Source organism: Aptenodytes patagonicus, chromosome 3, assembly GCF_965638725.1.
Source record: "Aptenodytes patagonicus chromosome 3, bAptPat1.pri.cur, whole genome shotgun sequence".
In the NCBI taxonomy this organism is placed as follows: domain Eukaryota; kingdom Metazoa; phylum Chordata; class Aves; order Sphenisciformes; family Spheniscidae; genus Aptenodytes; species Aptenodytes patagonicus.
Genome location: NC_134951.1, coordinates 117,600,930 through 117,614,705, shown reverse-complemented (window position 1 = coordinate 117,614,705; position 13,776 = coordinate 117,600,930). Strand labels below are relative to the sequence as shown.

At 47.0% G+C, this 13,776-nt stretch overlaps 1 protein-coding gene across 1 annotated transcript in view; it reads left to right on the top strand.

Moving 5' to 3' along the window:
* Window positions 1–13,764, top strand: part of ABHD12 (abhydrolase domain containing 12, lysophospholipase) — a 50,242-nt gene extending 36,478 nt beyond the window's left edge. The window contains exons 6-13 of the mRNA XM_076334842.1: window positions 5,826–5,871; window positions 7,194–7,323; window positions 8,866–8,903; window positions 9,096–9,175; window positions 9,993–10,075; window positions 10,801–10,879; window positions 11,171–11,298; window positions 11,803–13,764. Of these exons, the coding sequence (XP_076190957.1) occupies window positions 5,826–5,871; window positions 7,194–7,323; window positions 8,866–8,903; window positions 9,096–9,175; window positions 9,993–10,075; window positions 10,801–10,879; window positions 11,171–11,298; window positions 11,803–11,842 (624 nt within the window). The 3' untranslated portion in view covers window positions 11,843–13,764. The remainder of the gene's footprint in view (window positions 1–5,825; window positions 5,872–7,193; window positions 7,324–8,865; window positions 8,904–9,095; window positions 9,176–9,992; window positions 10,076–10,800; window positions 10,880–11,170; window positions 11,299–11,802) is intronic.
* Window positions 13,765–13,776: the final 12 nt, after the last annotated feature.

Genomic DNA, 13,776 nt, shown 5'->3' with positions numbered 1-13,776 from the left:
ATAGACAAGTTGCTTAGTTTGCCTTTTTCAGTCAGTTACTCACATGTGAACACACACATGGGCTTACCAGAACCACGCCAGAAACTCTAGGTTCGTGCTTATTCCAGCAGAATGAAACAGGCTGGATTGCTGTCCTTTTTGCTGGTGCTGCTAGTAGGCTGGAAGCAGCAGGGGAAACCCTCTAGAAGAGGTTTAGAAGGGAAATAATAGCTGTAAGAGGTCTCTGTCCTTTCTTTCCGAGTGATTGATTCACGTGAGCAGCTTTTCTCAGCAGCAGCACTGAAAATTGAGACTGTCACTGCTGCACAGTCTGTGAGCAGCAGGTGTCTGAAATCGTTCTTGCCCGAGTTGATGTATGTTTGAAGACAGTAACCAGAAGCAGGAGCCATGAGAAAGCCAGAAGGAGGGGCAGCGGTGGAGCAGTAACCAGATACAAACTCACTTTGAGGGGCATGCTTTCCTTTAGTCTGGACAGTTATTCTTTGCTCGAGACTGGTTTCCAGGTATCACAGTTACCAATGTATTCAGGGTCACTGTGTTATTCACATTATTCAAATTATTCGTACTTGAATAATGCAACTCAAAACCTTTTAAAACTGACAAGAATCCTGTTCTCTTAGCTACCTTGACTGTCAATGACAGACTACTGCAAGCTCCTTCTGCAATTCATACTTGTACGTTGAGGCTTCGGCAGTGAAGCTTTTAGTTGTTATTACACGGATGTGCTGGGATAGTGGAGAGCTGATGCAGAGGTTTTTTTGCCCGCTGCATGAGGTTATCCAACTTTATAGCAGCACATGAAACAATACAGTATTGTTATAGGGGTGTAAGTAATTATTATAAATAAAGCTTTTGGCATTGTTACACTAAACATCCTGTTAAGGGTCAAAGGAAATGCCTGTTATCTGCAAAGCCAATTGAAATCTTACCAGCTTCAGCTGAGACTTTTTCTGAACTAATTCAAAGGGGAAAAACAAGAAAAAGTACTCTTAAAAAAAGACTAAACCAGAAGAGGCTGTTAGTGCAGGGCATGGGATTGGGATGCTCCCAGGGTTGTTGGCTTCAGGCAGGGATGTTACAGCTCGTCATCAGCTATCTGTGTCCTTCACCAGGAGGAGCTAGATGTTGATGGTTGAGGTTCTTCCTTCTCTTGTGTATCCACGGTGATAGGCTGTACTTCGGCCTTGCTTTGCATGTCTGCTTTCCTCTTGGAAAGTGGGTGTTTGGGTGCTGCAGCTGCCCAGTGCCAGGGTAGGAAGGAAGGTGCATGGGCAGCAGAGGCATGCTCTAAAGTAGAGGGTGCTATTAGTGTGGGGCCCTGCATCGTGAAGCCTGAGGTGGGCACCTTATTGCTCTGGCAGCTGCAATGGTGGTAGTGACAGTTTCTGCTGCTTTTTTCTGCTTGTTCCTGTTCCTCCTCAGCCTCATCTCTTCTTTTCCCTGGAAGAGAAAGGCACCTCTGAAGTGTAAGAGCGGGGCAATGCCCATGGTTGGGGTTTGGCAGGTCCTTGGAGGAATGAGCCCCTGCAAGTGGTTCACATGTATCTTGGCTTTAAGTTGAATGGGTGCAGGAGTGGGAGGCTCCATTGACTTCTTCCTTTGTTAAAGGCATGCGATGACCATCATCTTTATCCCAGCTCTTTGTCCCTGCTCTCTGCTAGGGAGAGGAGAACTGGGCACACCGGCTTGTGCCATGCTGGGCTGTGAGGAGGCAGGTCTTGGTGGTCGGGGTCCTGATCGTGGCCTGCCTAGGTTTAGGTGAGCATGGATATTGCATGCATTGGTTGCAGCATCTCCTGCTCTCTGCCAGGTGTATTTGCTTTGTGTAGCCCTGCAGCTCCTGGCTCCCAGTGGCAAGAGGAGAATTTGGCTGGGGGAGCATCACACCATTCCTGTCCCTCTTCAGGAGACTCCACGCTCTTTCCAGGCATGGCCGCTGTCTCAGGTGCTTCCTTGCTGCTTTTGGCTGTGCTGAATGGCAGGATTTGGGTGTAGGGCTGTGCTTGGGGGTTCAGACTTGGATTGAGGTTAAGGAAAGCTGGAGGCCACTCTGTGGTGGTCTTCGACAGGTATGAGGTGCAGGTGGTGGCTGGTGCAGGTTAGACCGATGGTCTGAGGAGGTAAATGCAGGGGGAGGACCAGGTGCTGAAGGGCTGTTTGCAGGAAGACAAACAGAGGGGGAGAAGGTGAACATTCAGGTGGAAGAAGGCAGAGCTCCCATGGGGCAAACAGCGATGCTCTCCTGCTGCAGGGGCTGAGCTCCCAGAGCGAGGTGGGTACCAGCCTGAACAGCACAGGTGAAAAGTATACATGAGTATAAACATAAAAGAAATCTAGGATGGAGGTCAAAAAGAAAAAAATGTTTGAATTGAGAACATTATCAGTTAATTATTTATCAGTAATTAAGCAGATAGAAGTTGAAGGAATAGTTGAATAATAAAGTCTCTAGTGGAACTGGGATACAGTAGGCTTTGAAAATGAAACATTAGTCCTGTGTGCATGATTGCAACGGATGTGTTAAACTCAGCATCTTTTTTAAGAAGAAATAGAGGATGGTAAAAATCTGTTTTTAAATGTAACAGCTGCTAATTAAAAGTGCATCTATTTGTTATTGAGAAGAGATGCCGCCAATGCAGCCAACACATAACAAACATGTATAGAAGACAGGTAAACTGTCAACAGGTTAAATTATTTTTAGCGGCCTGGAAAAGGCTAGATTGTATGTAATATCTTACCAGTAAAATCACATTGTAAAGCTGAAAACCAAACTTGTGTTCTGCATGTCCAGTCAGGGGGTCCAATATGTAAGTGAACGTATAAAAAATGGTGTATAGTGATTCTGATGGAAACAGCTGTCTTGCAGCACCTAATTTGTTAATTAATATTTCACCTGATTATTCTGCTATTGTTATGTAGGTTGCAGTGGTATTCTGTACTGTGGTGTTGTATATACATAACCACATCTCTCTGTGATGTTGGCATAGTTATTTGCAAGAGGATGTTGAAGAAACAGTAATTTCTGAGTGCGGATCCCAGAGTGGAACAACTGCGTATTTAATACCTCTGCTGTAAAGGGCCTTTGCCCTGGAAGTGCACACAGTACGGACCTTGTCACCTCCAAGGGAACCCCTTTGAAGGATTTAGTGCCAAAGAAAGAGAAACAGGAATTGCCTGAAGAGATCTGAATAGCAAAAAGCAAAGGACCTTTGAGTGACTTGGAAGCTGTTGCAGTTGCATCTGCTAATATAAATTCCAAATAACTGTTAGTGGGAAAATGGCATTAAAAGAGGGGTAGTGGAGTAGTGCCAAGAAATAACACAACCAAGTGCAGCAAGGGTGAGCATGATGTAACGTGTTAGTCTCAGGGGGGTGCCAGCAAGCAGCAGGGCAGACTGTTTGATACATATGTGAAGTTACTGGCTTTCCGTCTTCAGACGACCATTTAGATCCTAGTGGGACAATGGAAACGCTATCTCCATTTCCAATCAGGCGCCAGTTGTCTGGGTAAGCTCCAGTTGTACTTGTATGCATACTGTGTGCCCTGAAATTGTTGTAAATTGTCTAGTTGTTTATAACTCTACCCGATATCTGTGTAACCTGTTAAGGTTAAAATTGTACTATCCCTTTAGAAGTAGCGCTCAGCTTGCAGGTATCATTCCGGTTGTATGCTGCAATAGTCCCAGTACCGCTAGGTGTGTTATTTAAAAATTTGCAACGAATGCTAACCTAACTGTTAATGCTGGAAGTCCAGCTTGTGGTGCAACAAGCCCTGAAGGTCGTGAATGTTGCACACCAAGCAGATACCTGATCTGCCACAGTGCTGCAGAGTCTAAACCACTGAGCACTGCTCCTGCCTGCAGTCCCTCTGAAAACGGTGATCTACCGCTACAGGAGTTTCGAACTTGGCTTTGCATCCTGTAGTTGTCGTCTTAATAGCAGTTGTATTTGTTGTGCAAGCTGCATTGGCTATGAAATCAAACACTCAGCAAATGAGTAATGGCAACACATTACAATGAAGAGCTACACACTGCCCTCAGACCTGTGCAGGCTATCATGAGGCAAGCTGAAAGGGTAAACACCTCCGAGAAAATCCATTGCTTGGTCCTGCTGAGAAGCCTTGAGCCACAGGGGGGTTTCCAATATCCTTGCTGGACTTGTGAGTGATAGCCCGCAGATAGCGGACTGTCAAAAAGGGAAATTGCAGCCTTGTAACCCAGTGCATCTAGTATCGCCACTGCTAGTAACATGGCTGAGGCTTGTAAGGCTTCTTCTGACCTTGTTTTGGAGCTCCTTGGAGCACTGTTTTGAGCTTGTTTTGCCATAAAAGCAATTGTCTAACAACCAGGTGGCCACTGGCTAGCTGGTTTTACTTTTGCTGAGCTTTGTATAATTACATGGCATAGCCATAACTGTAGTACAAATAATAACAGTTCTCATACAGATAGCATTACAGAGAAAATCACTGTAATGTTTTTATGTACAAGTTACAGATACAGTTATTCTGTGTCAAATGAAACACTGATGACACCCAGCATAGTGATACAGTGTAGAGGAGTACAGGGCTGGTATGACAGCAGAGACCTTGGAGATGGGGACACAAGGGGCATTGCAGAGGAGCGCAGGTATGAGCGTGCGTGGAATGGGGGACAGGCTGACCCTGGAGACTCCTGGGCTGTGCACAACCTGCTGGTGGCCAGCTAAAGAGATGCAGACCTGGGAGCTGGGCAAAAATGGGTTTAAAGGTAAGAAAGAGAACATGTCCAATGTATGTTGAACACGCCCCATAAAGTAATTTGGGATGTAACGTGGAATCGCAGACCAATGAAGAGAAAGAAACATCCAGTGCATGTCCAAAATGTATGAAAATTAGCCCCGGGTGGATCCTAGAGGGAAGTGGGAGAAACCATCACCATCATAGTCCTCCCAGCAAAGGAGTTGAATTGCCAACTTACCTGAACACCTCTCCTTTCTATGTTGTCCTCTTTTTCTCTTTTTTCTGTACTAATGAGATCTGAACTAGTAACAGTAATTGTTCAGGCTGTAAAGACTTCAGTTACACTAGAAATAAAGTGTTGGTTTTACAGGTGAGGTGATTTCCTTTTGTCCATTAGAAGGTTTAGAGTATAGTGTAATACTTTGCTTTTTTAAATCATGTATCATACATAGACCATGAGAGCAACAACATTTTAACCTTTTTGTGACTTTTTGTTGATTTTTATCTACCATGGAGCTGTTAGGTTCATACCGAGCAATGGTAGCTTGGAATGCTAGCATTGTTTTTTCCAAGGCACGTTTTCCAAGCAAGTTGATCTAACATTGGGTATTTTTACTTGCTTTTAACAGATTTTGTTAGGATTACCATTGGCTGTAACATAAAACTTTGTGATAAAGCAATTGCATGTTTTGGATGTATACATTTAAGCCTTCTGAAACCTGAGACGGGCTCCTATATGCTAACATTTATGCCAACTTGAATAATATAAATGAGGCAGTTGTACTCTTTCACTGGAAAACCTGAAAGTGTTTGTAGGGGAAAGAGTCATAGGATATTTGTGGATCTTAAGGGCAAAGCTGTGAAAGGGAGAGTCAACATCTAAGATAGCCTGATATGAGGTCCAGGAAACAAATGGAGTAAAAGCAGCGGGCTGAGATGATTAGTGTTTGAAAGGCTCTGTGCCTGCTACGCCAAAAAGCTGTAAGTTGTTGCTTTACCATGTCAGGCTGATAATGTTATAAATTAGATCCCTGCACCGTGGCCTGAGGCAAGAGCACGGCTGCTGTGCAAGTCTCTGTGATGGGTTTCTGCATGTTTCTCTCCCCTCCAGGTTCTCAGCTCCCTTGGGTACCACGTGGTCACATTTGATTATCGAGGTATGTGGGCTTCTTTTATTATGAAACACTTTTAGCTGTCTCTTTCTGTAGAAGCAACAAAGAAGTTGCTCTTTTTTTTTGGATCTCAGGGGAGCTGTTGTTTTATAAATGCTTGCTGCCAGCTAATTAGCCACTGCCAGCTAATTAGTCGTAGTTATTGCTTCTTTTTCTCCTCATGGGTATCCAAAGAACTTCCAGAAATTTCTTTCCAGTGCCTTCCTGTGTAGCACTGCTTCCTGATGTCTAGCTCGGTGGACTCTGGCTCCTACCTGTCCTCATGCACAGGGCTCATTGATTTGGGAGCTAAGGAGCAGAGGGTGACCCAGGCACATATGCTGTCACAGCATCCAGTTAAGGCATCCTCCAGGTGCACATCTGGAAACTAGTAAGCTTGCCTAGATGTAGTCTTTTGGATATGATCTAATTGACTTTCCTGAGGTCACACAGGGAACTGAACTTGCACTTCTTTTTAAAAGCTGATAGGTGAGATAAGACATAGAGTAAATGATTTGCGAACAATTGGTAACGTTCTCGGCAGAAGCCATGACCATTTTGCAACTTTGTGCCACCAGCAGTCAAGCATCTGCTGCTCTTTTTTTTTTTTTTTCCTTCTCATTATTTAAGCCATGGCTGCAGTGTAACGCCACTGGAGATAGAGGAAAGAAATTAATCCGTTGCATTTTTATCAAGAAGTCATCTGGGAGAGGTTTATTTGTAGGACCTTGCCCTGTTTTTCAGTCCTGCTGGCAGCTGCTTCTCTGGCTGCTTATTAGGTATCAGAAGGGATGTGGGATGCTTTCTGCTCAGCATAAGATGTGTAGACATGCTGCAATAGTGATAGAACCAAAACAATCAGGAGGGTGGAAAATTGCTTGAGGGCATTGATCGAACAGCATGGACAAACTGATGTTGCAACAGCTTTGTGAAACGTGCTTGGTTTTTGACCCTAAGCATCCAATTCTTACGCCGTTAGAGACTCCACTTACAAATTGGTTACCTGCATGCAAAAGCAGCTAAGGTTTGGGAGCTGGGCTGTTGCAGATGGGTAGGTGCAAGAACACAGTGTGGCAGCGTTTGAGATCCAGCTCTTGTTTTTGTTGTTGACTAAATCCACGAAAACTCCTTGGCAGCCAGCAGTTACCTTGTTTAAATGACTGCGGATCAATCAGGGCTTTCAGCCCCAAATTGTAGAGATGCACAGTGAAATAAACAGAAACTGTCCATGTCCCAGGTCCCTTTGTAGTCACAGATGGACTGCATGGGAAGAGCGGGCTGGCTTTGACCAGTTTGTGGGATTCTCAGAAGGACTATTTGTGTTTCAGGCTGGGGCGATTCAATAGGCAGCCCGTCAGAGAGGGGAATGACCTACGACGCCCTTCATGTCTTCGACTGGATAAAAGCAAGAAGTGGAGACAACCCTGTCTATATATGGGGACACTCCTTGGGGACGGGGTAAGCATCTAATCTCAGTGGGATTTAGCAGCTTCTGAAAAACACTAAACACTGACCTTGGATGAAGGTGCTGTTTGCCGTAATCCCCAGGCTGGCTTGGCTTGGAGTCTGTGGCATAATTGCTGCAGTGTAGCTTCCCCTTTGCACTTTACAGAGTGAGAAGGGCTACAGTGAATGACTATGTAGGATTTGAGCTTGAACCTTCATTGCCCAGAGGGTTACGCTGGAAAAAAGACACTTAGTATAATATAATGCAGATTGACCAAAGGGAGAGAAAGTGGGACTGCACCGATCTCTTCCTGTGGTGAACCTATGTCTATACGTCCTTCAGAGCAGAACATCAGGCTTCTCTGATACTCTGGAAGCGTATCTCAGACCAGCTGCATGTGCACGTGACTTGCCCTTACAAAACCTTTTCCTCCTGTCCTGGCAAACGTGCCGCGTGTAATCAGTACTCATGCAGATGCCTGCGTGACTACACTGCTGGCCATCTGTGACATTCACATGGTCATGCCTGGCACAGGGAAGTTCAAAGTGTCAAGTGCCTTTGCCTGCATGTTTTTAACTTTCCTTTCCTGCTTCTTCCCTTTCCATTGCTGTCTGGAGGTGGGTCGTGTTCAGCAGGCAGCATGTGCTCTTACCCCCTTGATTTGCGGAGGAGCAGAGGGCAAACACAAGAGTTACTTTTGAGTTGAGCTGTGTGCAGATTAAACTGTTTGAGACCACAACAGCTTGCCTTGCTGTCCAACAGATGTGTTGCTGGGACAGGGAGGTATTTCAGGATAGTGCCTCTTCATTGCTGTGATACTAAACATCCTGCTTTGTTTGAGAGAAGGCAAAGGCTTTTCCTTTGGCTCTTCCTCTAAATTTTTGCCATGTTTCAGGATCCCTTTCTGGGTAAGAGCATGCTCGTGACATTTCCCAGTGCACTGCAATCCGAGTAGCCTGGGACTGTGGTCCCCAGCTGAGTTCCCTGGTGAACAGGGAAGCCAGCCTGGAGTTTGAGTTTTTTTGAAATAGGCAGTGCGTGGAGGATTCAGCAACTTTGGAAATATACCTGTCTCATTAGGGAGATGCATGGGGGAGACCTTGCTGCTTTCTGACCCAGCTATGGAAACTCCTTGTCGTGTCACCCTGGGACCCTGCGCTCCAGCTGCCTGGAACACAGCACTCCTCTGCCCATACCCCCTCGTTCCCCTCTTTCTTGCTCAGCCCTTGTGGTCTGGGGGTAAGAGGCTGTGTCACACAGCTGCAGATATGCTGGGAGCCCAAGAGCCATCTTAAAGGAGGCCCTTCCAAGGGGCTACATGGTGCGCTGCTTCCTTGGACTTGTTCACTTACCTAAATGCAGGCACCCGGTGCCATTTGAGACAGCTGGGCATGGCAGACCTGTGGGAACTCAAGTTATTGTGGGCTGGCTGCCCAGACCTCAGACAGTGTGAGGGGTCGACGTTACGGCAGTTGAGTTGTACCTCTACCGCCTACTACCACTAGAGCCTGAGGGCCTGTGCCAGATTAAATGCCCGTTGTTCTTCTTTCCAGGGTCGCAACAAATCTAGTGAGGCGCCTTTGCGAGAGAGGTAAGTCTGGTGGGTGGATGCTCTTCCCACCCAGCCCGGGTCCTGCTGGCGTCCCAGATTTCCGCATATGTTTGCAGTTGTGACAAGGCTGTCCTTGGTGCACCATGGTGGCAGCTGCTCTCATAAGGCAGACCCTGACCTTGCTGGCTATCTGTACCCCTGCATTTCAGCACATTGCCTTCGGCTTTTCAGAAACGCCCCCGGATGCCCTGATACTGGAATCTCCGTTCACCAACATACGGGAGGAGGCGCGAAGTCACCCCTTTTCTGTGGCAAGTACACAGTGGCTCTCACACTAGTGGCACGTAATTGTATGCTTAGAAATTAACCTTCAGAAGTGATGTAGCTGAGCTAAGTGCATGACTTGTGGGGCAGCAGTGATATTTATAAGCATCAGGGGTAAAGAGCTGCACTTAAGGCAGCTCCTGGTAGCACTAGTACAATAAGCAGTACCAGAGCCATGCGTGGAGCCTGCTTGAAGAAAACAGAAACTGGAATCAGAAAGGGCAGTAAATGTAGGGAGGGGAACATAGAGACTGCACTCAGCAGTGGAGAGCCCGTTCTTCTTGTGTTGTAGCTTCTCTGTTGCAGGAGGCTATTTTGTGGGCTGTGAGCAAAGCGATGGCAAAGCTGGGCTTCTTTTGGTCACTGCCCCATCCATGTGGCCCCTTTCTGCTTGTGAGGTTTCCCTGGTGAGTTCCCTCTGATGTGTCCATCTCTTCCATCCGGCATGGCTGCGAGTTGGCTCTGAACTGAGCAGACACCCAGACCGGGTGTTGGATGCGGCCGGGCTGGTGAGGTGCCCTGGGATAAAGCTCTCTTCCAGGAAGACTGTTGCCAGCAGCAGCATGATACCTAGAGACCTTGACCATACAAGCACCCAGAGAGCCTGCTCCTGAGCAGGCTGATAAAGATGGGCCTGAAACAGGAGAGGAAAAATAATGCTGGTGGAAACATGGACCAACTCACTGCAGAGAGCGCAGCCAGCAACCAAGGGATGTTACTGGGATGGCAGTGGCCTGCCCCATTACTGCTGTTTGTATAACTGTCCTGCTGGTGCCTGCCATTAACACAAATTTTTCCTCTCAGATATACAGATACTTCCCTGGGTTTGACTGGTTCTTCCTTGACCCCATCACGACAAGTGGAATTAAATTTGCAAACGATGAGAAGTGAGTTCCCTCTTTGCTGGGATTTCAGCTGTGGCTGCAGTGAGCCATGGCAAGCCTCAAGGAGGATAGACATCAGACTGCAATCTCTGCTTTGTTGTTGTTGTTGTTGAAGCATTATTCTTGCTGAAAGGATTTCAGTTACTCTCGCAGCCCTCAGTGCAATACAGCTTTGCACTGTGGAGCTCTTTCTTTTTTAATTGTTCTTAATAAGGACAGATGCAACAGAGAGCACAGAGACTACTCAGGGATATGCTAATTTGGTCCATGTGATTTATGCTTTTCAAGTGTACGTTACATGTTAAACAGTAGCATTGGGACATTGAAGGTTTGGGAAGATTTCTCTGCTAAGCATTTGCATAAGCCACCTTGCATGTAATAACATTGTCTCTTTTCACTGAGCCTTTCATTCAAGAGCCTAAGCATTTGTGAGTTTGGTTTCCAGTACTGAAACCAAACCAGACCTTGGGAGATGGATGCTTTGCACTGGGGTGAGCCACTTTTCTCTGGTCTAAGCAGCAAATAGCTTTTACAAGGATGCCTTTCACTAGTAAATTTTCTATAGGTCAAATGAATGGTGCCCAGATAATGTTTTCAAGATCTGAACTGCAGTTAATGACCCACAGGACATCTTTGTCGTTGCAGTTTCCTTGAAAATCCAAGTGTGTTGGTGTCAGAGAGTGATGGGATTGCTCTGAGCCTTTGTGACATTATTGTCTCTTTTACAGTGTGAAATACATTTCCTGCTCCTTGCTCATCCTTCATGCTGAGGATGACCCGGTGGTACCATTTCATCTGGGAAAGAAGGTACACATGTGGCTCTGCAAACTGATCTGGTGGGAGGAACTGGTGTGGGTAGAACAACATCCCAGCCAGGCAAAAAGTCAGCAATAGGAAGGTGTATGTAGAAATGCATAGCCTGAAGAGACTACAAATTCTGTGGTATTGGAGGTGGCAAATCAATAGTGAAACGGAGCTAGAGCTAGCAAAGCTGGTCAAGCCAGGGCCCATAACCCACCCCTGAGAGGGGTGCTGGTTTGGCAGGGGTAGCTGGTTTGGAGTGACGTGTGTCCCTCACCTGCCTCCCCTTGGACTCAGCTTTACAACATCGCTGCGACGTCACGGAGTTTCCGAGACTACAAGGTGCAGTTTGTTCCGTTCCACACAGACCTCGGCTACCGGCACAAGTACATCTACAGGAGTCCAGAGCTACCTCGAATACTGCGGTAACAGCCCAGTTAACCAGGGTCTCCTCTGGCTGGGGGGGAGGGAGCTGGGACCTGGGGCTTTGGGGCACACTGTGACATGTGCCCAGGAGCAAGAGAGATGTGTAACAGGCACCTGTATTGGGCAGCTCTTCCGAAAACCCCTTCTGTCTCCAGAGTGGGTGAGATACTGGGGCTGGCTTAGCACAAAGTCAAAGCTCTCCACCTCCCTGCAAAGCAGGTTTTGGGAAGGGGAGCCACGGAAAGCTGGGAGCGCTTCTCCTTTCTGGCTCATCTCTGCTGTGAGCTGGATGCTCTGGAGGATTTGTTTGCAGAGCAGCTACTTCTGCTTGCCTCTTCTAGTGGGAGCCACTGATGGGTGAGAGCAAAGCTCAGTGCTGTTCCCTGTAGCTGCAAGTGCTCAAGCCCTAGTATTTGCCAGGGGAATGGGAAGATCCGCAGGCTGCAGCATGCACCAGAGTGTAGGAGAGCTGAGTGTCACTGCTGTGTCGTTTCCTTTCCTAGGGAATTCCTGGGAAAATCTGAACATGAGCATCATCACTGAAGACTGGCTGCTTTTGGCAGCACAGATATTTTCCTTTCTTTCCTTCCTCTCTCTCCTTTTTCTCCCCCCTCCCTGTGGGTCAGTCTGCCATTCTTCCATCCCTGGCACTAGAGGAGGTCAGGGATTCCCACTCCGGTCCTGATGTGTACCCTTGGCAACTCCAGCTCCCGGCATCAGCGTCTGTGATGGTAGAAGAAAGAAGTTGTTGGCTTCTTTTTTGACATGAATGGAGGGGTGATAACAGCCCAGGAGCCAGTACCAAACTGTGAAAAATGCAAGCACAACAAAGCCTGGCCAATCCAACGTGGTACTGCTGAGGACAGACATTCCTAGGACACGTGTGTCATGACCAAGTGTGTTTCACTTTTAAACACTGCTGCTGTTTTTGGATCACATAGAGACTCATTTGTAGGCGAATGGCTTTTGCCGTGTCTCCATACCACAGTTGTCTTGCTTGAGTTTGAGGTGTTCTCTTTCTAGGAAATACATGTTTTGCCTTTCCTTTTTGCTAAGTGGCTGTAATTACAAATACATGGAAGATCCAGGTGGTGAGAGATACTTTTATTTAGCTCTTCAGTCACCATGTGTTGCAAGTGTGGGGCTAATTGCCCACATTTGAAAATAAAATGAAAGATTTTTTTTTTGTTCTTCCTTTTCAAACATCTATTTAATGGAAAAGGTTAGTGCCCTTTTATCTTTTCTGTACCCTTTTCCCTCTGAACATAATTTCTGCTCCCATCCCTGCTCTATCCTCTGTGGAGCTCCTCCCCTTCTTCACATGCACTTCCTATTAGGACTGAAGTGACATATGTAGATAAATTGCAAACTTGGGAGTTTAAGCCGGAAAGCGTGAGAGAGTACTTTTTCGCTTGATCTCCCCCTTCCATGAACAACTTGGGCCCAGGATGTGGGATTGGATGTCTTCCATTCTCCCTGTACACACCCAGACAGACATGTGCTTCCTTTGGGTGGGAAGGGCAGGTTTTTTCCCTCAACTACCTTTTAACTCCTTAGGTCAGGTTTCCCTGTTCCTGGTGGCTATACTGTTCCTCTGTAGCTAAAAGCAGGCAGTGGTATGCAGTTCTAGATGCAAAAATAACAGTCTGGGGCATCCCTCCCCATCTCTCCCTCCACCTCCCTTCTGTGCTCTGGGCATCCCAGGCACTTCCAGTAGCACTTCTCAGCCCATCTCACAGCCACAGTCGGAGCATGGGGAGAAGTTCTGGGGATGTCCTTGCCCTGCTTGGGGCTAGAACAGGGGCTGTTTATGCCACCGATGAGCTCTGCACTGAGACGGGAGAGGGTCATATGCTGACTCTGTCCTGTCTGGCTGGGGCCTGGCCCTGCCCCCTGTCAGTCTATATAGACAATACCAGGTGCTGTAGGTTTAGTCACTAGTGCTCAGAGTGAATTGTGCTGCCTGAAGGGTCTGTTCAGGGGTGTACGGCATAGTATAAACCGCTCAGCGTGCATCCATGTTATATCTGCAGGCTCATACTAGTTGCAAAGCAGACAGTAGCTTGTTCTTGTACTGAGATTCTTCTGCCATAGCGTGGTTGTCCCTGAGGTTTCTGACCCATGATACTCATAAGCTAACTGTGCCACTTAAATTATGTTTGACGCACTTGTATTTATTGCACTGACAGATGAGAAACACACACATGGCTCTGGAGAGTGATGTGCACATTCCAGCTAATGCTGCTGCCGGCAGCTGGCTTGGGGCAAAGCGCAGCCTGAGCCGGAGGCTGGCTGGCTGTCTTCCTCCCATGGGACAGAGCTGAGGGTCCAGCACGTGAACTGCTCATGTTGGTGATCCCAACACTGCCATTCCCATTAGTAGGCCAGTGATATGCTTGGAAATTTAAAATGAAATGTTTATCTAAAAGTGGTGTAGTTTTAATAAAGGCATTGACTGCTGATCACTTCAGCTTCAC